General features: G+C 43.1%; 1 protein-coding gene across 1 annotated transcript in view; it reads left to right on the top strand.

The window, feature by feature from the left end:
- Positions 1–22,196, top strand: part of gsg1l (gsg1-like) — a 133,895-nt gene extending 111,699 nt beyond the window's left edge. Inside the window, exon 6 of the mRNA XM_055651222.1 lies at positions 21,363–22,196. Within this exon, the coding sequence (XP_055507197.1) occupies positions 21,363–21,663 (301 nt within the window). The 3' untranslated portion in view covers positions 21,664–22,196. The remainder of the gene's footprint in view (positions 1–21,362) is intronic.
- Positions 22,197–26,035: the final 3,839 nt, after the last annotated feature.

Below are 26,035 nucleotides of genomic sequence, written 5' to 3'. Positions count from 1 at the left end.
AATTACAGCATTTTGACCTTTGAAAGCATGAAAGTGTGCACCTTCAGTCTCAGGAACAGCGTCTTCCCCTCCCCAATCTGGCTTCTGAATGCCCCTTCCGCATGCTGGGGTGCTGTTCATTCACCTCTACCCCATTGTGGACATTGGACTTTGTCTAAGAAACTGATGTGCTACAATGCTGAGACCTATATTCTGCACTCTGTATCTTCCCCCTTGCTCTATCTATTGTAGTTACGTTTGAGCTATTTTAGTTTGTATCTATATAAGGCATATCCGATCTGCTTGGAAAGCATGCAAAACAAAGCTTTTCACTGTACCTCGGTACATGTGACAATACTAAACCTAAACCTAAAATCTATCTTTTCTCTGAGCCAGGACACTGGGACAACAATCCTGAGAGATTGTTTAAGAAGGAACTGCAGATGCTGGAAAATTGAAGGTAGACAAAAGTGCTGGAGAAACTCAGCGGGTGGGGCAGCAGTTATGGAGCGAAGGAAATAGGCAACATTTCGGGCCGAAACCCTTCTTCAGACTGAAGAAGGGTTTTGGCCCGAAACGTTGCCTATTTCCTTCGCTCCATAGATGCTGCCAGATCCACTGAGTTCCTCCAGTAATCCTGAGAGATTGTTGGTTTGCAGAATATATTGTTTCAAAACGTTTTCACACTGTTGGACCAGGCCCTAAGCTCAGACTGTGGTGGGAACAGAAGAGGGATGCTTTCCAAGTTGCTGAACCAGGCCGTGATACAACCGGGTCAATATGCTCTCCACCTGTATTGACATATCTTTTACATACACCCTGCAGCACTCAAGAGATAAGTGAAACATCCATCTCAAGCATGAATGTCACGGGGCATTGTAGAAACATTTTCATCCGTGCATGCATTGTTTAACTGTGCGGAAGAACAATCACACCATTCGAATGAATTTGTCCTGGCTTGATCACAGCTGCATAGAACCTGGATCACTCCTTGTCTAGCACTTGAGCTAAAATGACAATTGCCATAGAATTATACAACCTGGAAGCAAGCCACAACATGCAAACTGAAAGAACAATATCTCATTTTACACTTTCAACCCGAGGATATGAATATTGAATTCTCCCATTTTAGTTAATGAACCAACTAATCACCCCCACCTTTTATATCCTGCACCCCCCCCCCCCCCCCCCCCCCCCCCCCGACCTGATCCTATTTCATCTACATTCCTTCCTTCCTCTGGCTTCACAATTCACGCCTCTTTTCTCCATATCTCATAGCCCTTTGTCTCCTCTCTGTGTCTGGCCTTTGTCCACCCATCTTCCAATCATATCTCCTCAGCTGTATCCACCTATCACTTGTCTGGCCTTGTCCCAATCCCACGTCTCTTCCAATTTTCTCTCCCCACTGGAATCAGTCTGAAGAAGGGTCCCGACCCGAAACATCGCCTGTCCCTGTACTCCAGAAATGCTGCCTGACCCGATGAGTTACTCCAGCATTTTCATAAGATCATGTGATAGACGTAGAATTAGGCCATCCGGCCCATCAAGTCTACTCCGCCATTCAATCATGGCTGATATATCTCGCCCTCTTAACCCTATTCTCCTGCCTTCTCCCCATAACCGCTAACACCCACACTAATCAAGAATCTATCTATCTCTGCCTTAAAAATATATCCAAAGAATTCCACAGATTCACCACAAAATAAATTTCTCCTCAACTCCTTCCTCAAACAATGTCCTTTAATTCTAAGGCTATGACCTCTAGTCCTAAACTCTCCCACTCGGGGAAACATCCTCTCCACATCCACTCTATCCAAGCCTTTCACTGTTCGGTACATTTCAATGAGGTCCCCCCTCACTCTTTTAAACTCCAGCGAATACAGGCCCAATTCGCATATGTTTTCTGTTTTTTGCTCAAGATGCAAGCATCTGCAGTGTCTTGTGTCTCCAAGAACAATTAGTTGTTGTATGCAAGTCTAGTGAGAACCTAGTGAACTAAAGTAATGGTAGTCCAGTAAATGTTTAATGGAAGGAAACAATGTCAATAGAATTTGAACAATACTGAGATGAAGTAGCAATGCAGTGTGGTCGTTGTACAAGGTATAAACAATGGTAATAACAAACAGCAGTGGTTTTAATTTTAAAATAAAGATCAATAATAAGGATATTAACAATGAATGTTAGCATAGTCATAGATTGTTCTGTGTAGGTAATCAAGGAGATTGTCTTGGTGCCATAGGGGAAAGGTACTGTAAAATAATGACCGGCACAGTTGCTGCCTCACAGCACCAAAAACCCGGTTCGATCCTGACTATGGGTACGGAGTTTGTCTTTACGGAGTTTGCAGGTTCTTCCTGTAACCGCATGGGTTTTCCCTGGGTGATCCGGTTTCTTCCCACACTACAAAGACATGCAGGTTTTTTAGGTAAATTGGCTTCTGTAAAATGCCGCTAACATGTAAGATGCAAAAGTGGGTAAACATAAAACCAGTGTGAACGGGTGATCGATGGTGTGCGCTGACGCGGTGGGCCGAAGGGCCTGTTTCCATGCTGCATCTCGAAAGCTCTTAAAAAGACCAAGAATATATACCAGCAGCACCCTGCGAGCATTTGGATGTGGAACGTGGGCTCAAAGGAAAATTAATGTTCATAGTGGCAGGTTATATTAGCACTTTGACAGACTGACTTTGCTAGGAAATTATTGACTGAAAAGTTTGAAAATAGAATACATGTATTGAGAGTAAACACATCGCAAGCCAGACTTTAAGAAAATGCTGACAATATGAAGATATGTTTAAGGATTCATACATGGGCATTAAGAGACGTACAGCTGATAATGTATAAAATCATATAGCTGACCCATCCACATTAAACCCTAACCTGGGGCCTTTGCATTGAAAGTGCCGTTAGTTAAAGAACTGTGCAAACTGATCTTATAGAGGTGTATAAAATCATGAGAGGAATAAATTGGGTAGAATCTCTTGCCTAGCGTTGGGGAATTGTGGACCAGAGGACATAAGTGCAAGGTAAAGGGGAAAAGATTTAATACGAATCTGAGGGGTAACTTTTTCACACAAAGGGTGGTGGGTGTACGGAACAAGCTGCCAGAGGAGGTAGTTGAGGCTGGGACTATCCCAACATTTAAGAAACAGTTAGACAGGTACATGGATAGGACAAGTTTGGAGGGATATGGACCAAACGCAGGCAGGTGGGACTTGTGTAGCTGGGGCATGTCGGCCGGTATGGGCAAGTTGGGCCGAAGGGCCTGTTTCCACACTGTATTACTCTACAACTTGAATGGTACAGTGAATGGTTCACAGTGACGCTAAGTGAATGGGCGATAGTGATCAGGGTGTTCCTAAGGCAGTCAGAACCATTCAGCTCTGCAGAGGTTGTGAAATGAGCTGGTGAACAATCTCCTCTGCCAACATCCAGAGATTTATACATGGATTTGGCAGGGAGGAGACGGTTTTATGAAGCTCGACCTCTCATGCCTGCAGTCAACTTAATGTAGGCGTTGTGAACAGCATTTCTTGAATATTAAAAACCTTGAGGGCTGCACTTGTATACCAAACAAGTCTTGGATGAAATTGGAATCAAAAATATTCTCACATTAAGATGCTGCATCAGATTCAGCAGTATGTCTCACATCTCTTGATTCAGTAATAGGCAGACATCCATGAGCTCTAGTTTGAATTAACTGAATGACTGAGACTCCATTAGTTTCTGGATTGTAGAATTTCTAAAATTTTAAAACTTACCACACAATGCGTGGGGAAATCATTCCACGTCACAGTTTAGAGATACAGCGTGGAAACAGGCCCTATGGCCCACCGAGCCCGCAACATCCAGCAATCCCCGCACACTAACACTATCCTACACACACTAGGTACAATTTGCAATTTTACCGAGCCAACGAGCCTACAAACCTGTACCTCTGGAAACCTAAAATCTCAGAGCAAACCCACATGGTCACGGGGCGAACCTACAAACTCCACGCAGACAGCATCCGTAGTAGGGACCAAACACAGGTCTCTGGCACTGCATAATTGTACTGCATAAATCTTCCTTTGTACCAAAGATGCTGCCTGACCCGCTGAGTTGCTCCAGTGTTTTGTGTCTATCTTCACTGTAAACCAGCATCAGTTCCTTCCTACACATCTTCCCAGTTCCCCGTGTATCCTCCCATGTTCTAATTAAGCCCAGTCTGCTTAATCTTTCCACATAAAGCAAACCCACCATCCCTGGTACCAGAGCAGTTAAACTCTCACTTAACTCCTTGTAAGGCAAGCCTGTGTTATTGCAAGCCAATTTTATTTTAGGTAAGGGAACCAAAGCTTGACACAGTGTTCCAGGTGAATTCTCATCCAGCTCTGATATAAATGCAGTAGAATGTTGTTACACCTACAGTATACAGTAATCCTCTCATAATTAAATCTACCATACTTGCCTATTGGTTTTCAGTGTTTAGCAGTGCTAGTGGAAGAGTCTAGGACCAGAGGCTCAGAATAAAAGGACGTACCTTCAGAATGGAAATGAGGAGGAATTTCTTCAGCCACACATTGGTGAATCTGTATGATCTAATATTCTGTCAGAATCCTACCTAATCTTGCCACAGTAGTAAGATGATTTTAACGAAAGGCTCTATGGCTCTAGAATAAGGATCTGCAAAAAGCCTTTGAAGTATTTAAGAAAAGCCTCAAGAGTAAGTTGCTTTTCGTACAGTGCAACAGTACGAAATCAATGCTGGACTGCAATGATTCGTACAGTGCAAGCAGTACAACGTATATCAATGCTGGACTGCAATGATTCCAGCCATCCAACAGTGCTATTGGAGAGGGTGTTGCAGGCTCAGAGCTAACAACAATGAATGATTGGCAATATATTCCAAGTCAATGATAAGTGTGAGTCAGAGGAGATGTTGGAGGCAACGGTAGTCCCATGAGATTGCTACTATTTTCCTGGACTGTAGATGTTACAGGTTAGGAAAGTACAGTTGGAGATGTTTTGGCAAGTTGCTCTTGGTATATTTTGTTGACATGCACACTGCATTCAAGATGGAGGAACTGAATGTTCATAAGTTCGTAAGTCCTAGGAGCAGAATTAGACCATTTGGCCCACTCATTGGCCCATCATTCAATAATGGCTGATCTCTCTTCACCCGTGCTAAATTGTCCCAGTGTGCAGGGATCGCTGGTTAGCATGGACTCAGTGGGCCGAAGGGCCTGTTTCTGTGCTGTATCTCTAAACCAAACTAAAACTGTTTTTTTTTCCTATTAACAAGCTTTCCTTTTTAACTTTACACACGTAATATAATTGGGAAATTTGTATACAGGTTTTCCCGATGCAATTGGTTATATTTGTGGCACGCCACTAGTACAGAGTATGAGAGTCGCCAAGCGCTTTGTATCTACATAACGTTAAATTGAATTCTGTGGCTTAAAAGGAAGAAATGAGGGAACAGCACAAATCCAGCATGTTCGACAGTCTAGCAGGCTGCAAGCAGAGGGCAAGTATCATGCAGAGCAATATATTTGTCATTGGTCACAAATGAACTAGAACCTGCTGCCAGGAGCCTCTGGCAATGGAGATCGTTGTTAAAGTGAACTTTTAAATCAATCCGAACAAATCGTTCATTGAAGTAGGAAAGAAACAGGTGAGGCTGTGTGATGAACAACCGTGTCATAGAAACATAGAAACATAGAAAAATAGTTGCAGGAATAGGCCATTCGGTCCTTCGAACCAGCACCGTCATTCAATATGATCATGGCTGATCATCTAAAATCAGTATCCCGTTCCTGCTTTCCCCCCATATCCCTTAATTCCTTGTGTAAGAAAGAACTGCAGATGCTGGTTTAAATCGAAGGGTCTCGACCCGAAACGTCGCATATTGCTTCTCTCCAGAGTTGCTGCCTCACCCGCTGAGTTACTCCAGCATTTTGCGTCTACCTCTTAATTCCTGTAGCCCTAAGAGCTAAATCTAACTCTCTCTTGAAAACATCCAGTGAATTGGCCTCCACTGCCTTCTGTGGCAGAGAATTCCACAGATTCACAACTCTCTGGGTGAAGAACTTTTTCTTCATCTCAGTCCTAAATGGTCTTATTCTTAAACTGTGACCCCTGGTTCTGGATTTCTCTAACATCGGGAACATATTTCCTGCATCTAGCCTGCCCAATTCTTTAAGAATTTTATATGTTTCTATAAGATATCCTCTCATCCTTCTAAATTCCAGTGAATACATGCTCAGTCGACCTATTCCTTCATCATATGTCAGTCCCGCCATCCCGGGAGTTAACCTGGTGAACCTATGCTACCCTCAATAGCAATAATGTCCTTCCTCAAATTAGGAGACCAAAATTTCACATAATCCAGGTGCGATCTCACCAGGGCCCTGCACAACTGCAGTAGGACATCCTTGCTCTCACAAATCCTCTCACAATGGTGTAAGGAATCTGCTGCCTTAGATAAGATATGCCATTTATTGTCACTATACTGTACATGTATAGTGACAATAAATGGCATATCTTATCTAAGGCTGCAGATCCACCAGCTGTGCCACTGTGTGTCGACATTAAATCATTTCCATTATATCCAAATAAAACCATGCAAACTTTGAAAAGTATATAGGCTAACGATTTGAAGATTTAAAAAAAATTAAAATTGCTCAATTTAAACCATAATTCCTAGTTTCCTAATTTCCTTGCAAAACATAACAAGCATCAAAATGAACACCTGACCTGGTGAGGTTCCATGGGGTTCTACTGTACTCCGCCTGCCTCCAGAATGTTAGCGCATTTATTTATCCAAAATTTATAATTTGCGCCGGAAAGCAAAATTGTGTCACTGACCTGAGCAACATCACAGCATTTATTATGAGAGGACTAGAAAATAAAGACCGGGTGCAATGCTGAGGCTTTGGTCAGACCAGATTTGGAGTATTGTGGGCAGTTTTGGGCCCCATATCTGAGGAAGGATGTGCTGGCTCTGGAGAGGATCCAGAAGAGGTTTATGAGAATGATCCCAGGAATGAGTGGGTTAACATATGATGAGCATATGGTGAGCATTGGTCCTGTACTCGCTGGAGTTTAGAAGGATGAGGGAACACCTTATTGAAACTTACCAGGTAGTGATTGGGGTTGAGAGGGAAAGATAGATCAGCCATGATTGAATGGTGGAGTAGACTCGATGGGCCAAATGGCCTAATCCTGCTCCTATAACTTATGGACGTATGAACGTATTGTGGCTGTATTATAGTATTGAAGGCCTGCATTGGAGAAGTACCCTCACCCTGAGCAAAGCTGTTCCCAGCTCGGCTCCTACAACTTCTGAACACAGAGAGCTCTGGTTAAATTCTAGCCATTCATGTTGTACTTTGCCACAAAGTAGAGATGACAGTCACTTGGTCCATCAAGTCTACACTGGCTCAAGAAGCGACCCCATCATTCCTACACCCCCCCCCCCCCCCCCCCCCCCCCCCCCCCCCCCCCCCCCCCCCCCTTTTCCCCCTGCCTAAAGCACTTCTCTCTCATACGTGTCCATTTAACTACTCCTGTTTCCACTGTCACACACCTACACTAGATGCAATTTATAGGAGCCAATTAACCAATCAACATGTCTTGGGCATGTGGGAGTAAATTGTACTGTACTGCCTACATTGACCTTGCGCTGTTCCAAAAATAGTCCCCATCAAGGAATATATATATATAGTAATTATAGCGATTATAGTGGTGTCAGCTGCCTGGGTTTTACTACATTAAACTCCATTACAAATACTCATATTTGAATTTCCCCCTGTAATTATACCATATTATAGTTCAATAAATGAAACCAATCTTGGTTTCCTCCTATTATGCCTTCTTAATTGTTATTTCGTTTTGGTATCTACAGTAAATCTGAATGTATTTTATGATTCTTTACTCTTAGATAAAATACCTAATCTTCTCCCACCAAAGGTGAGATGGATAGAGCTTCATAAGTTCATAAAACATAGGACCCGCATTAGGCCATTCGGCCCATCATGTCTACTCCGCCATTCAGTCATACCTGTTCCACCTTACCCCATTCTCCTGCCTTCTCCCCATGACCTTGGTCCCCCCCCCTTCTAAGATTCAAGAGCCTGTTAATCTCCACTTTAAAAATACCCAATGACTTGGCCACCACACCCGTCTGTGGCAATGAATTCCACAGATTCACCATCCTCTGAACTTGAGGGACCTTTCAGATGTTCTAATTAATAACACATTCCAAAGATAGATATGCAGATTGATTAAAAACTTATGCTTTTTCATGAAGTAATTCACCAGTCAGTTGACTGATTCGCAATTCCGTGTCCCTCACCATCTTCCAGTCCCGCCTCAAGACCCATCTCTTCACCTCTGCCTATCCTTAGCCCCACGTCCCCCTCCCTTTTCATCTGTGCTTGAATTGCCTCATATTGTGTTTTGAATTGAATTCTGTCTTTAATTTGTGTACTAGTCATGTCTCTACTATTTATTTCATTCCGCTTACATGTTTTTCTTCTACTTGCTAGATTTTTGTAAGGTGTCCTTGAGACTCTTGAAAGGCGCCCATAAATAAAATTTATTATTATTATTATTACTAGTCAACCCACTAAAATGGGTTGACTCATAATCCTAAACTAGATAGGAATGTCACCATTCTTGAATGGTCGTTAAAGCCATATTGCATCGTCCACAAATAGACTTCCCTTCAACAATGGGAATATTTTGTGTCAACAAAATAGAGAGAGTACAGAGGAGATTTACTAGAATGTTGCCTGGGTTTCAACAACTAAGTTACAGAGATAGGTTGAATAAGTTAGGTCTTTATTCTCTGGAGCGCAGAAGGTTAAGGGGGGACCTGATAGAGGTCTTTAAAATGATGAGAGGGATAGACAGAGTTGATGTGGACAAGCTTTTCCCTTTGAGAATAGGGAAGATTCAAACAAGAGGACATGACTTCAGAATTAAGGGACAGAAGTTTAGGGGTAATATGAGGGGGAACTTCTTTACTCAGAGAGTGGTAGCGGTGTGGAATGAGCTTCCAGTGGAAGTGGTGGAGGCAGGTTCATTGGTATCATTTAAAAATAAATTGGATAGGCATATGGATGAGAAGGGAATGGAGGGTTATGGTATGAGTGCAGGCAGGTGGGACTAAGGGGAAAAAAAATTTGTTCGGCACGGACTTGTAGGGCCGAGATGGCCTGTTTCCGTGCTGTAATTGTTATATGGTTATATGGTTAATATTCTGCCTTATCCTATCTGAAAAAATCCTAAAATCCTCATTTAAGTCACTGTTAACTATCCATATTCCCAAGGTAATAGTCATCATCTGTTCTGTTAAAAAATCCTAAAATCCTCATTTAAGTCACTGTTAACTATCCATATTCCCAAGGTAATAGTTTGACTGGTAACTAGCATAGGTCTTAGAACATTGCACTGTTTGGAACAAAAATACTTCCGAATCGGCTGCCCAAACTGTGAGAGGGATGAAGTCACTCCCCTGACTCTCAGTCTGGAGAAGGGTCTCGACCCGAAACCTCACCCACTCCTTCCCTCCAGAGATGCTGCCTGCCCCGCTGAGTTACTCCAGCATTTTGTGTCAAACTTCGGTGTAAACCAGCATCTGCAGTTCCATCCTACACATATGTTATACGCCTTGGTTAAGTCTTCCCCCTCCTTTTTTAAAATTAAGCTTCAGTCTTTCCTTTGAGTTAAAATGTTCGAGTCCAATATCTATGACAGAGAACGGTGGGAGTTCCTTCGACACGAGGGCTTCAAAGGGGCTTCACGTCATGCTGCGTAAAGATTGTGTTGAAGTGCTTTTGCACTGTTCCCTCGTCGCCTGTAGAGGTCACTGTGTCGCACTCTCTCAGAAATCTGGTGACTAAGCAGCCACTCATCATCTCAATAGGTTGCTGAAGGTATAATGAAGAAGAAACACCATCAAATTACAGCTGCTTGTGAAAACATAGTTAAATTACAGGACAGCTTGCATGGATGGGGTTTTTAAATGAAGGGCCCGCTATTTATTTCAGCTTAGTTTAGATTAGTTTAGTGACTATACAGGCCCTTCAGCCCACCGAGTCCGTGTCGACCAACAGTCACTCGTCCACTATTTCTATCCTACACCAGGGATAACTCACAGAAGCCAATCAACCCACAAACCTGCACGTCTCTGGGATGTGGGAGGAGGAGGAAACACATGGGGTCACAGGGAGAACGTACAAACTCCACACAGACAGTACCCAAAGTCAGGATCGAACCCGGGTCTCTGGTGCTGAGAGGCAGTAACTCCACCGCTGCGCCACCTTTTAAACAAAGGATGGTGTAATAAGCCGAAGGAGCTTTATGGCCTTCTTGTAGCGGTACCAAACGTGGTGAATAAGGCCAGACGCCAGGCAGGTTCAAACAGTAGTTTTATTCAGGTGTTACATGTTAAGTTGGTCTGCTAACGTAATTGTCATTGCTACTGTAGCTGAGCGGGGTTGTTCTCTCGGGCTCAGCTACCTGTTCACTGCCTAGGTCTCGAGGTGAGACAAGCTTAAGTAGCAGGACGCTCCCCCTAGGCCGTGACGTCACGTGCCAGCCCTCGTAGCTACTGACGAGGGTTCAACCATAAGTGGTCTGTGTATCAGCTGACGCCACATTCTTCTGTTTTTATGTACTTAATCCTTTGACCTCACTGTTAACCAATTTTTAAATGCCATTAGGTATAGAAGACAGAAACAAAAACAGACAATGCTGGACAGACTCAGCAGGTCAGGCAGCGTCTGTAGCAAGGTGCACATAGGTAACGTTTCAGGTCAAACACCCTTCCAGAAGTGTTTTCAATGCAAGTTTTTCTACCTGAAACATTAACTGCGTGTATCTCTCCACAGATGCTGTCTGATCAACTGAGTGTTTCCGGCAATTTTCTGTTCTTATTTAGAATTGCATAAAAGTGGATGCAGCAAAGGCACCATTCAAATGGTCAGTGGGGGTGAATCTGTGGAATTAATTGCCACAGAAGGCTATGGAGGTCGTCAATGGATATTTTTAAGGGGGTTACTGGGAGGCAGGAGAATGGTGTTGAGAGGGAAAGATAGATCAGCCATGATTGAATGGTGGAGCAGACTTGATGGGCCAAATGGCCAAATTCTGCTCCCATAACTTATGAACGTATTGTGGCTGTATTATAGTACTGAAGGCCTGCATTTGAGAAGTACCATCACGCTGAGCAAAGCTATTCCCAGCATAGTTACAGCACTGGAAAATACTGGACAATGTGGAAGACACCTTGTTATGGCCTGTTAACATAAAGTAGTAGAAATCCAACCCAGTTCAGTTAAGAATAGACACGAAAAGCTGGAGTAACAGCGGGTCAGGCAACATCTCTGGAGTAAAGGAATAGGTGACGTTTCGGATCGAGACCTTTCTCAGGCTAATTTGATATTTACCTATGAACTTATTGCACACACAAGTCACCTCCTTTTTTGTGATAAGCCAAGTTTTAAATTTCCGATTTCATCCTGAACTTGCACAGCATCTTTAATATATAACCCTTGCAAACGGTGACAGTAATATTTCTTACGATATCGTAACCTAGATGTTCCTTTATGGAATTGCGATTATTTTTACGTGCCGATCCGTACTTTTATTTATTTATTTATCTATTTATTTATTTATTTATTTATTGTTAGAGGTGAGTACAATAACGTGGTACCACAGTACCTAATACGTATAGACATATTACATTTCATATACAACTTCTTATTTTTAATTTAATAACAAAACAGGAGTAAGGAAGAAAAGAGTAGAAAAAGAGATAGCGTGAGAAAGCAAGGCAGCCCGAGAGAAGAGAGTACACGAAAAGGTACAGAAGAATGGAGAAAAGAAGGAGAGATAAAAGAAGATATAGAGAGAGAAAGAGAAAGAAAAGAAGTAGAAAAAAAAGGTCCATAATGTTGATTCGCCGTCAACTCTGCCGTGGAGCCTTTCTCTTTACAACTTCCTGTTCCGCAGGGCGGGCGCTTCCCTCGACTGAGATGGCAGACTGCTCATAATTCTAATGTAATTAAGTGTATCATTAAAAAAAAAAAAGCCGCAATACCGTCGAGCTGCCCATTGATGTGTGGAGTCTTAAGCAAGAAAGATGACAAAGGTTGAACTCCCTGTGAAATTTATCTGCAGCAAACAGCACAGTTCATTAATGCTGAAATTAATTTCCCGGTATAATGCGGTCATGAATATGACTCATGCTGGTGGATTAAACCGTTTCCCTTTCACTCACCATTACTATTTAAAATGCGTCCTGTCATTTTCGAGAAGAAAAAAAAAATGTTTCTCTGATTTGATTGAGTTTCTGATCAAAGGTGACCCCTAGGATATTGAGAGCAGGGAAGAGGCACTGCCTGGGAATTTTATGACATGAGTGTCATTTACCACTTATCAGCCCTTGCCTGAATGCTATCTCTAGTCTAGGTGTTGCAGATTGCTTCATTTGCTGCTATTTCTGTCCGCTGAGTTATGAGCAGAATTGAATATTGAGCTATCACCGGTAAACGTGTGGCCCTGTAATCTTTGGATGAAGGAGGATAGTTGATGAAGCAGCTCAAGATGGGTGGCCCTCGAACAATGTTCTGTTCAACTCGTATAGTAGCGTGTGGAAACAGGGAGCTGCAGATGCAGGATGCAAAGTCCTGGAAGTAACTCAGCGGGTCAGGCAGAATCTCTGGGGAAAAATGATGGGTGATATGTCAGGTCGGGACCTTTCTTCAGACTGCCACCTTCCTCTGTGATTCATGGCTCTAACCATTGGTGAATGGACATTCAACGCTTGATGTTCATTGATTTCAGTTTTAAGACTACTTTGATGACACATTTGGTCAAACATCGCCTTAATGTTCAGGAAATTCACTTTCAATTCACCTCTGGAATTAATGTCTTTGGTCTGGATCTGTACTAACGGTGTTGATAAAATTCATTATGGACCCTGATGAGGTTAGTGGTGAGTAAACACTGCCGGATAGCATTGGCGATGTCTCCTTCCATAACACTGCTGATGATTGAGAGTAGACTCATTGGGCAGTAATTAGTTGGGTTGGATTTCTCCTACATTATATATGTAGGACATAACTGGGTATTTTCCACATTGTCGAGTAGTTGCCAGTGCTGTAACAAAACTGGCAATAATTTGTTCAAGGTGAGGGTACATCTGGAGTGCAGGCCTTCAGTATACAGCCACAATGTTATGTGTTCTCATCTATTTTTCTCAGCTATTTTTCATATCAGCAGTAGAGTTGCTGCCTTACAGCGGCAGAGACCCTGACTACGGGTGCTGCCTGTGCAGAGTTTGTACGTTCTCCCTGTGACCGCGTGGGTTTTCTCCGGGTGCTCTGGTTTCCCCCACATTCCAAAGACAGAACGGGTTTATAAGTTATTTGGCTTCTGCAAATTGCTCCTAGCGTGTGCAGGATGCAAAAGTGGGATAACATAGAACTAGTGTACCGGTGATCGATGGTCAGTATGGCCTCTGTGGGAGGAAGGGCCTGTTTCTACCAATCTGTCAATCTTCGCCTTAAAAATATCCATTGACATGGCCTCCACATCCATCGGTGGCAATAAATTCCACAGATTCACCACCCTCTGACTAAATTAATTCCTCCTCGTCTCCTTTCTAATGGTAAGTCATTTTATTCTAAGGCTAAGCTCTCTGGTCCTAGACTCTCCCACTTGTGGAAACATCTGTCCAGGCCACTCTGTCCAGGCCTTTCACTATTTGGTGTTCTGAGGATGTGTAAAGTGGTGTACAAAGCAAGTGCTTTTTCTTGTATTGCTACCATCATGATTAGTTTAGTTTAGAGATACAGCACGGAAACAGGCCCTTAGTCCCATCAAGTCTTCACTGACCAACGATTCCCGCACATTAACAATATTTTACATGGGCGGAAATCCTGGGGGGGACGGGGGGTGGGCGACACGTCCCCTCCATGCTTTGAGAGGTGGGGGACAATCCCCCCCTTGTTTTGTAATCCAGACTTTATCAGACGCTTTCTAAGGGCTGGATCGGCCCATTCGTGGGGCCTTTCTGCGCCCGGCGCGGCTTAAAATCAAACTGGTGCATTGAGGCGATCAAGGCTCCTGATGTTGAAGCCCCCGCCAGCCGATGAAAGGCCCCGCGAACGGGCCGATTCAAGCCCCACGATTCGGGGCGGACAAAGCTGCTGTTGCTGGTAGTTCGAAGTTGGTCATCAACCAGGTCAGCTACCGATGTTACCGTCAACAGGGCCCATGGCCGAAGCCTGGCGTGTGTGCACATGCTCGCGCATGCATGTGTGTGCGTGCGCAGGCACGCAGGCGCACGCCCGCCAAAAAATGGTGTCCCCCCCAAGTTTTTTTTAAAAATTTTTTTACTTTATTTTTTATTTTATTTTTATTAGAAGTACAATAAGTTACAGTAATACACACCACATATATCTGATTACATTTGTTGTATCCCTACATTTTTTGAGCTTTAAAAAAGATAGAAATAAAAGAAGTAAGGAAAGTGAGAAAGAGTCGTGAAGGTGCAGGAAAGTGTTGGGAAAAGAAAGCCCATTATAAAAGGAGTTAGAGAAGAAAGTTAAGAAATAGATCCTAGAAAAGAAAAAAAGAAAGAGTAACAATTGCTCTATTATAAAAAAAACTCCGCAAAAAGGGATATACCAATCGTATTTTTCACCCCCCGTTACCAGATCCTGTCACCATTTATTTTTTAAATTACTATTGCACCTTATGCTTGTAATAAGTCCACATGTTTTGGAAGTGGTCTGCTTTGCCTGCTAGGAGGAGTCTCATCTCTTCCAGATGTAATGTTTCGAACATGTTTGAAATCCACATTTTTATTGTGGGTATAGGAGCGTTTTTCCAGAATTTGAGTATAAGCTTCTTTTCCCATTATTAGCCCGTAATTAAGTAAATTCTTTTGAAACACGTTTAGTTCAGGACTAGCTTCCGTTATTCCAAAAATAATCCATTCTGCTTTTGGTATGAGTTTTATTTTAAATAGTTTTGTGAAGATTTCAAATATTTTGTACGAGAATTTTTGGATTTTTATACAAAATACAAAAGAGTACGCTATGGTAGCTTCATGAGACTTATATTTATCACAAATGGGTGAGACGTTAGGGAAAAGTTTATTTATTTTTGTTTTTGAATAGTATAGTCTATGCAATGTTTTGAATTGAAGTCCCCCCCATGTTTTGATAGCGATTTCCGTGCCTGCTATCCTACACACACTACCGGCAATTTATATTTATACCAAGCCTATTAACCTACAAACCTGTACGTCTTTGGAGTGTGGAAGGAAACTGAAGATATTGGAGAAAGCCCACGCAGTCACGGTGCGAATGTCCAAACTCTGTACAGACAGCACATGTGGTCGGGATGGAACCCGGGTCTCTGGCGCTGTAAGCGCGGTAAGTCAGCAACCGTACCGCTTCACCACCATGCCGACTTTGTGATGTTTGTGAAGCCCTTGACTGCATGTTCCAGCAAGACACGGCGTAGAAGTATTTTGTGATTTTATACTGCCTGCTTTCTCAGGGAGAGAGTACAGAAAACACACGCTGATTTACTCCAGCAACCCTTTGAAGTTTCATATTACAAGATATTAAAATGATATGCCTGGAGCTGTCAGCTATGATCATAGAGATAGATATGATAGTGGATATCCCACTGACTTTTATGAAGTGAAATACAAAGGTTCTGGAATCAAAAATCCACGCTATCAAATCCTTCTAGCATGCCAATGATTGAATATCTATTTTTAACAGAACTCCATTTCCATAAGTCTATAATATTTGCATATATAAATTATATTTGTGCATGAAAATGCCTTTGGGCTGTTCAAAACTCCATTTCTTCGACAAATAAGTAATGAATGAGTTTGTAGGCATCTGATATAACTATTGGCAAATGTAATGACTGGTCAGGAATTAATAAAGGTAGGCCCGCAATCTCCTGCCCTTGATTATTGTAAAACCTGCCGAGAAGTTTTTGGATTTAAGTTATTAGTTTCAATGCTTTCCCAAGAGGACTTTTTCAAACCTTTCTTATTTTCCTCAGGGCTTATTGGCTTTTTGCTTGCTGGAATATTCGTGAAGAAACACCTCAAGTGCCTAATAATTATTTTTGCCATTTTCGAATGCTCCTATATAAGGTTTTGAACATTATTTCCTAAGCTCAGACTGTAGGGGTAATTCCCGTCAGGTTGAAACCATTTTATTAGTTTTAGTTTAGTTTAGTGTAGAAATGCAGCGTGGAAACAAGCCCTTCTGCCCACCGAGTCCAGCGATCACCAGTACACTAGTTCTATCCTACACACTTGGGACAATTTTACAGAAGCCAATTAACCTGGAAAACTGCACATCCATGGAGTGTGGGCGGAAACCAGAGCACCCGGGGAAAACCCATGCCGGTCACAGGGAGAACGTACAAACTTCATACAGAGAGCACCCGTAGTCAGGTTCGAACCCGGGTCTCTGGCTCTGTGAGGCAGCAACACTACCGCTGCACCACTATGCCGCATCATGAGAAGTTCAGCGAAGTTCTTCACATTCTCTCTCAGAGGGAATGAGATTGAGTGTTTTGCATTTGGTACCTGCTGTTCTGAGGACCAGGGTCAAAACTGTTAAACCATTCATTCTGATCTTCCCTTCCAAGACTGAACCAGTGCTCTGGATCCAGGGAGTGTGTTTTCTCTTCAGTATTTATGAGTGGAAATACCCACGTGTGAATTATATTAGTGTGGGATGTCCCACACACACCAGCTACCACGTGGGCCAGATACATAGAAACATAGAAAATAGGTGCAGGAGTAGGCCATTCGGCCCTTCGAGCCTGCACCGCCATTCAATATGATCATGGCTGATCATCCAACTCAGCATCCTGTACCTGCCTTCTCTCCATACCCCCTGATCCCTTTAGCCAGAAGGGCCACATCTAACTCCCTCTTAAATATAGCCAATGAACTGGCCTCAACTACCTTCTGTGGCACAGAGTTCCAGAGATTCACCACTGATACAGCATGGTCTTGTTCCAGAGTCAGAAACCATTTGCCATAACTGCACCTAGGAAACAAGATGAGAAGATGAATGGTCAATGTTCAGATGGAACAGGCTGGACAATGGGAATAGTGAGAGTTTTTTTTTAACAAAAATAATTTAAATCAATTATTTGCAAAAATGAGATGCACAATACAAAACAATACAACCAAACCCTCCACCATAATACAAAGTAAAACTAATATTCTTAAATTCGAAATATTAAATAGCTATTTCGCCATCCTTATTGAGGATGCATTCCACCCCCAGCTTTGCCTAGCGGTCCCGGAAATCCCCCACAGCGCCCACGGACAGCGCATAGTCCCTTTCTAAAACTACCCGGGCACAGACGTAACCTGGAAAAGGGGCAGGCAGCCGGCTCGGGCAGAGCCCTCTTCCTTCCGCCTTGAGAGAAATATTGGTGGGGTTCCACAGAGAGGTCGCTAACACCAAACCATTGTGCTCTTGGCCAGGGTACAGGGTGGTGAAAGGTGAAGGAAGCGCCAAGCAAAAGGAATAGTTTCACTGTCAGAGACAACAAAACTCTGTGAGCTTGCTGCACTTGTTAATGGAAGTAAGGACACAGGGAACACAGGCTTAATGTTTGACAATGAAAACAAGTCCGTGAAAATCATAAGTCTTGGTTAACCAGGGCCAGAATCAAATCTTTATGTTACAACATATGACCTTGAACATGCCAAAGTCAATGGTACCCTTTGGTCTTTGAATTTTAATGGGTCTTGTGTGACTTTATTGCATGATAGATCAAGTGTTTTGATTTTAATGTATTTTGTGCCTCAGGTTTATTGGCTACTTGGTGCCTTTTTCAAGTAATATACACATGCCACTCATTCACCACCTCCCCGAGGGAAAGTATTGGAAGCATAAATACATCAGTGTATCTGTATTTATCCTTATTAACGAGTCAGGCAGATGTTGGGCTTCAAGCATATGCATAAACAGGTTGAGGAGTCAAAGCAGATTCTACATAAATTGCATCAGTTTCTTCGTACTTGCTGGCGAATCCCAACTTCACCTTCCTTCTTTGGTACTTTACTTTAAAACTTTAATATACGCTGCGGAAACAGGCCCACCAAGTGCATGCTGACCAGCGATCATCCCATACACTAGCACTATCCCACACGGCAGGAGACAATTTTACCAGGGACAATATACAAATTTTTACCAAAGCCAATTAATCTATATACCTGTATGTGTTTGGAGTGTGGGAGGAAACCGGAGCACCCGGAGTAAATCCACGCTGGTCACGGGGAGAATCTACAAAATGCGTATAGACAGCACCCATAGTCAGGATCGAACCCAGGTTGCTAGTGCCAAGGCAGCAACTCTACCGCTGCGCCACCGTGCAGCCCTTCTCCTCTCCTCACCCTCCATTGTTTCCAAATTCTTTCACCAGATGAGAAATAATTTCTTCCAACTAAGCAACGGGAAGACAGAAGGCTTCATCAAGAAGGGTCCCACCCCGTAACGACACCTATCCATGTCCGCCAGGCGTGCTGCCTGACCCGCTGAGTTACTCCAGTACTTTGCATCTTTAACTGCCCTCTCTGTTCCAAATTCCACTTCCTCGCCTGTATTGCCTTTGCAATGTGTCTGAGCCTTGTCCACATAAGTCACAGGTGGTAGAAATAAAGAATTGCAGATCCTGGTTGCCAGTCTGAAGAAGGGTCCTGACTCGAAACGTCACCCATCCTATTTCTCCAGAGATGTCCAATCTGAAGAAGGGTCCATTGAGAAGGGTTTGTACAGAGTTTGTACGTTGTAATTTGTCCAGCTCTCTGGATAACCCAAACCAGCATCATTGCTATAACATTGCCGTACCCTGCCAGCAGGCTGCCCCACCATCAAGTACAGATAAGCTCCAGACTGCTTGCCAATCCTGGTGTCAATTTACTTGGTAATTCAACCTGGCGACTTGACATTATATGTGTGGGAAAGAACTGTAGACGCTGGTTTAAATCAAAGATAAACACAAAATGCTGGAATAACTCAGCGGGACTGGCAGCATCTCTGGAGAGTAGGAATGGGTGACGTATCAGGTTGAGACCCTTCTTCAGACTGATTCTTGCACCACTTTGAAATAGCAGAATGACTCATGATCATAAGTATCTTCATTCTAGCCATACATGTGGTAGGCACGAGTTCATTATGGATAGTCAGCGTGATTTTGTAAGTGGGCCAAATACAGATAAATGTGACCAGCTTAGATGGGGCTGCTTGGTCGTCATGAACAAAGCAGCATCTCTGGAGAAAAATAATGTGTAATGTTTTGGTTAGAGACCCTTTGTCCAACTCAATAGAACTTAATGGAATTGGTTAACAATTTAATGAAATTTGGTCTAATTTATTATTAGCAAAGGTTCATAAATTCATGTGATTGGAGCAGAATTAGGCCATTCGGCCCATCAAGTCTACTCTGCCATTCAATCATGGCTGACCTATCTCCCCCTCTCAACCCCATTTGCCTGCCTTCTCCCCATAACCACGGACACCCCTACTAATCAAGAATCTGCCGTATAAAATAGCCATCAACGGTCTTGCAGTCATCTGTGGAAATGAGTTCCACATATTCACCACCCTCTGATGTAATTTTTATTAAGCCAACCTATTGATGAAAACGTAGAATAAAATAGGAATAGAAATGTAGCAGTTTAACCATCATTTATATTTCACTCTTGTGTTTCATTTTGTATTTGAAAAAGAAATCAACGGTGAATTGTTAATAAACTATTGCTCCATGATGGTCACATTCCTCTTCCACTCTCACCATGATTGTTCATACCATTTTAACAGCACATCGTGATGTGAATTCACTGCTGAAAGATTGAAGAGCATACTGTGAAGATAAAAATGACTTATTCTTGTAGCCAGCACTAATAATCAGCAATGTTGTGAATAATTGTCCACCGGGATGTGGGACGAATCACAACTCTTCCTCCAAATTCCCAGAAGAAGCAAAACAGGTCAATTTGCTTCCTCCCCACACCGCAAATTTGTTTGAAGCTGTCAGAGATTGTAATGTAGAGTTGGACATTGGCACCCGTCTAGGTTAGTTCAGTTTAGTTTAGAGATACTGCATGAAAACCGAGCCCGCTGAGTCCATGCCAACCATCGATCACCCGTTCACAATGGTTACATGTTATGCCACTTTCCCACCCACGCCCGACACCAATTAACCTACAAACTCACACGTCTATGGAATGTGGGAGGAAACCAGAGAAAACCCACAAGGTCACAGGGAGAGCACGCAAACTCCACGAGGTCAGGATCGAACTCGAGTCCCTGCTGCTAAAACATCGCTGCTCTACCATTGTGCCACCCAGATATTTTATATATAGAGGCAGCAACAAAAAAGAAATGAGAAGAAAAGTAGGCCATGGGAACCAATGATCCTGGCCTCAGCTCCTTGTAGAATCAAAGATCTGCAGATGCTGGTTTGTACCAAGGCTGGTCACAAAGTGCTGGAGTATCTCAGCGGGACAGGCAGCATCTCTGGAGAAAAGGGATGGTTGACGTTTCGGGTTGAGACCTTCTTCCAAGTTTGATCCAAAAAGTCACCCATTCTCTTCTCCAGAGATCCTACCTGTCCCGCTGAGTTACTCCTGCACTTTGTCTTCATCTTAGCTCCATTTTCATGCCTTGTTCCCCATTATCGTTGATTCCCTTATTGATTTAAAAAAAAACCTGCCAACTCGGGCCAAAATGTGCTTGGAAATAGGAAGAGGTTAGCACGATAGATTAACAATTGACCTCCGCGCACAGGTCCTCTGGGCTTCAAACTAGACCACACTGATGAGATATGAGTCACCTCTCTGATGCATTTATCAAGCCCCAAAGGCCATCCACTCCCAGTAAACTCATTATGATCTCTCTTGATAATTCCGGTCACGTGGATATTAATTTCATCACCTCTCTTAGAATCAACACACAGATCCTGAATGGCAGAAGTAGATTAAAAAAAAAGTATATCATGCCAAATGTGGTTTAAAAAAATACTCATATACCTGCGCTTTGAAGTATTGCGTACAGTTCTGGTTGCCCAATTATAGGCTGGGTTATATGTTCACCCCGTGACCTTTTTTCTCCGAGATCATCGGTTTCCTCCCACACCCCAAAGACGTGCAGGTTTTAAGGTTAATTGGCTGGGTATAAATATAAATGGTCCCTGGTGTGCATAGGATAGTGTAAGTGCGCGGTGATCGTTGGTCGATGGGCCGAAGGGCCTGATTGCGCGCTGTATCTCTAAACTTAACCAAACAAAATAAGATTGCTTCATTTGCTGCTCCTTCCCTCTCCACAGTCTCGCATGGGGATCCTTCACCTGTTGCATGGCAGCCTCGGTCACCACGCTGAACTCCTACACCAAGACGGTCATCGAGTTCAGGCACAAGCGCAAACTCTACGAGCAAAGCCTTCGAGAAGAGCAGATGTTCATCGATCACGAGGCCATCAACTACTTCCGAGAGAGGTCCCTCCAGTCAATCTCCAGCTCGGTGGAGGTCTTTGCGGACCCCATCACTCACACAAGTAAATCGCTGATGCAGGGCACATCAATGGACTTGAGTGAAATCCCAGAGGTACTGGGAGAGGACCAGTGTTAAACACCATCTGATGCTGAAGCCTGAGAGACAATATCTCTGCTCTAAACTCCCACCTGTAGACCAAGTAAACGTAAAGGTTAGACTGCACTATCCCCTTTGTCAGTGTACATCAGCTGTATTGATGTTTAAAATGCGTTGATGAGCGGGAAATAATAAAACAATACATCAATATAGAATGCGTACAATAACGATTTTTATATTTTTAATAAGGTTGTATAATATATTATTGTAATGTAAACTTATTTATTTTCAACCAAATGTATCAATATATGTCCTGGACCATATGCATATGTATTTAATGCCCATCATTCCTTGTCTATCCTAAATAAACATCTAATCTTCTTTATTCCCTTTGTTCACTTGATGATTAAATGCTGAAGTTTTTTCTCGAGATTGATTTTAATCTTCATTATAATTGGAGGCACTAATGCATCATCAAGGTACAATTGTTTGTTAACGTTTTAATTCCAGTTGCTCAATCAGTTCTTCCATCAAATTGATAAATGATCCTGTGTGGTTTAGTTTAGTTTAGAGATACGGCGCCGAAACAGGCCCTTCCGCGCCGACCAGCAATCCCCGCACATTAACACTATCCTACACCCGCCAGGGACATTTTTTACATTTACCAAGCCAATTAACCTACACACCTGTACGTCTTTGGAGTGTGGGAAGAAACCGAAGATCTCGGAGAAAACCCACGCAGGTTACGGGGCGAACGTACAAACTCCCACAGACGGCACCCGTAGTCGGGATCGAACCCGGGTCTCCGGCGCTGCATTCGTTGTAAGGCAGCAACTCTACCGCTGCCCCATCATGACGGTGGCAGATCAGGAGGGAACTGCAGATGCTGACTTACACCAAAGATAGACACAAAATGCTGGAGTAACTCAGCGGGACCGGCAGCATCTCTGGAGAGAAGGAATGGGTGACGTCTCGGATTGAGACCCTTCTTCACGCATCCTTGTGTCCCTGTCGTGAGAACATCTATCGCTGCCAACAATGGGCCAATTGGCCATAAAGAGATGACCTCCCTTCCTGAGGTCATCTGTTGCTGGCCCTATATTGTTCTGGCCTTCTTCATCTTTCAGTCGGAAGAAGGGTCCCGACCCGAAATGTCACCTATACCTTTTCTCCAGAGATGCTGCCTGACCTGCTGAGTTACTCCAGCACTCTGTGTCTATCTTTGATATATGATATATTTCTGAAATATCACTGTACACTTCTCTTGGAAGGTTGCAGCTATCACAAAACCTTGTAAAGAAAATCCTTGAGAGGAACAGCCACCCCAATCATGGAGGTAGAAATCTCGGTCGCTGCAGAGACATGTATCACCCTCTGAGTATCTCGTAACATTAGCTGCTGCACTTTCTTTGGTGAATTGGAGGGGGGAGGTGGAATTAAAATTCATGCAGCAATGAATCAGGCTCTTCGGCCCAACTCGTTTACGGCCCATCAAAGCTATTCCCATTTGCCCACATTTGCCCAATATCCCTCTAAACTACTATCCATACTCCTGTCCAGATATCTTTTAAATATTATCGTATCTGCAAACTTAATCGTCATTGGAAAGAGAGGTGATGGTGTGTTGGGCACTGAGTTCATTTTACACCTGGCTTGTTTTACATTGCACCTTCTCTATACTTGATCTGTATTACATCACATGCAGATTTACATTCACCATTTTTAGCTCCAACACTAACTAACACTAACTGAGGGGCGGCATGGTGGAGCAGAGGTAGAGTTACTGCCTTACAGCGCCAGAAACGCAGGTTCAATCCTGACTATGGGTGCCAGCTGTGTGGAGTTTGTACATGGTGTTGGAGTTACAAGTCTAAAGTTTAATAACATTCTATACCTGGCCCTATTTACAAACAAGGCTGTTTACAGTTCACCTACCTAATACATGCCCCACTTTACACTGGCCCACTTTAAACCTGCCCCATTTAGACTATTACATATCTGGCCCATCCTATACCTGAATTATTTTACACACAGCCCAAATCACATCCTCTCTTGTACAACATCAGTCCCATTTCTCATTGAGTCCTTGTACATTAGTCCATTTCACACTGCTCCATTTTACACCTGCTGTTTTAGCCTCATTCTATTTTTCACACCCAGTTCATTTTACATCCAAAGATAGACACAGAGTGCTGGAGTAAGTCAGCGGGTCAGGCAGCATCTCTGGTGAAAAAGGATGGGTGACGTTTCAGGTCGGGATCCTTCTTCAGAGTCCTATCCCGAAATGTCACCCATCCTTTTTCTCCAGAGATGCTGCCTGACCCGCAGAGTTACTGTGTCTGTCTTCAGTATAAAGCAACATCTACAGTTCCTTTCTACACTCATTATCATTCCACCCCTTTTTACACCTGCCTAATTTTACGGTATTTGCTCCATTTCAGACATTGGCATATTACATCTGGCTGTTTCACATTGCCTCGTTTTACACCAGACTTGCTATACAAACCCCAACCCATTTTATATCCAATTCATTTCACATCTGCCCCATTTCATACCCAGCCCATATAAACCAATTTTTATTGAAAGTTAGTAGATCAACATTGGATGTGGAGAGGATGTTTCCACTGGTGGGAGAGTCTAGGGCTAGAGGTCATAGCTTCAGAATTAAAGGACGCTCTTTTAGGAAGCAGATGAGGAGAAATTTAGTCATGGGGGGGTGGATCTGTGGAATTCTTTGCCGCAGAGGCTGTGGAGGCCAAGTCAGTGCATATGTTTAAGGCAGAGATAGATAGATTCTTGATTAGTACAAGTGTCAGAGGTTACGGGGTGAAGACAGTAGAATGGGGTTAGGAGGGTGAGACACAGTAGATCAGCCATGATTGAATGGTGGAGATGACTTGATGGGGCAAATGACTTAATTCTATTCCTATTCCTTATGACCTTATGATCAAGACACAAGTCTGGTTTAGTTTTGCATAAATGTTATGGTCTTGACCCATATCTAGGTGCTTGCTCCTAATGCATTGGATATAAATGTATTCTTAATTCTAATTGATTTCACTCAGAAAAGTCACAGAAATACCTGGTGCTGTTTAAAAAGTTACATCAATGTAAAGTGCCCTTGATCATAATAGTGGGACTGATACTGTAATGTAGAGCAGGGACTCCTTGATCTAAATTATGGCCCTGTCCCATTGTACGAGTTCATTCAAGTGCTCTCCCGAGTTAAAAAAAAAATCAAACTCGTGGTAAGCACGTAGAATGAACGTAGCGGATATGTCGGAGCTCGGGGACGTCTCATAGCGGCTCGTAACGCTAACGGCAGGTATTCGGGACACGCGATAAGCTCGGGAAGACTCGTGAAGATTTTTCAACATGTTGAAAAATGTCCACCAGAGCCCCGAGTACTTACGAGCGGCCATTACCGTAAATCTCCAAGTTCAAATCAGGGGAAACTCGGGGAGAACTCTTGAATGAACTTGTACAGTGGGACAGGGCTTTAAGGGTGTAGGAAGGAACTGCAGATGCTGGTTTACACCAAAGATAGACACACAATGCTGGAGTAACAACAGGTCAGGCCGCTGAGTTACGCCAGCACTTTGTGTCTAACTTTGATCTAAAAAAGGTTTGATAACAAATCTGAGCAATAAAATGCTTATTTCTGAATATCTCGATGGACATCAAAATTACAAATAAAATTACAAGTTTAAATATATTTGTAAGGCTCCATAACATTGGCCCTGTGGCAACTTTGGCTCTTCTACACTGAGGAAAGAATATATACAGATAATTTGCATCACTTTGATTTTCATAATATGACCAAATCAATACCGCAGGCGTGGAGACATATTGCAGAACTGCATCTATGTTGACTCCAAGAAAGAGCTAATAAATGTCCCATTCCTTGAATCTTTCCCTGCAGCCTTGCAAACTATTTCACTAAATAGTTACTGCACAAGGTGGTAAGGGGGAGCTTTTGGCTAGATTCAATCCACATTAGTTCTCCACAATCTAACTGGTCCCTTTCCCTCACCCCTCTCCCCAGTCCTGCAAATGACTTTAGATTTTAGAAATACAGCGCGGAAACAGGCCCTTCAGCCAACCGAGTCCAAGCCGACTAGCAGTCACCCCGTACACTGGGGCAGTATCACTAGTGCAATTTACGATTTTGCTGAAGTCAATTAACCAATGGTTTCATAGAAACATAGAAAATAAGTGCAGGAGGAGGCCATTCGGCCCTTCGAACCAGCACCGCCATTCATTGTGATCATGGCTGATAGTCTCCAATCAATAACCCGTGCCCGCCTTCTTCACCAGCCCCTAGAGCTCTATCTAACTCTCTCTTAAATCCATCCAGTGATTTGGCCTCCACGGCCCTCTGTGGCAGAGAATTCCACAAATTCACAACGCT

Source organism: Leucoraja erinacea, chromosome 20, assembly GCF_028641065.1.
Source record: "Leucoraja erinacea ecotype New England chromosome 20, Leri_hhj_1, whole genome shotgun sequence".
NCBI classification, from domain to species: Eukaryota; Metazoa; Chordata; class Chondrichthyes; order Rajiformes; family Rajidae; genus Leucoraja; species Leucoraja erinaceus.
Note: the sequence above shows the minus strand (reverse complement) of the source record. Positions and strands in the feature narration are given on the sequence as shown.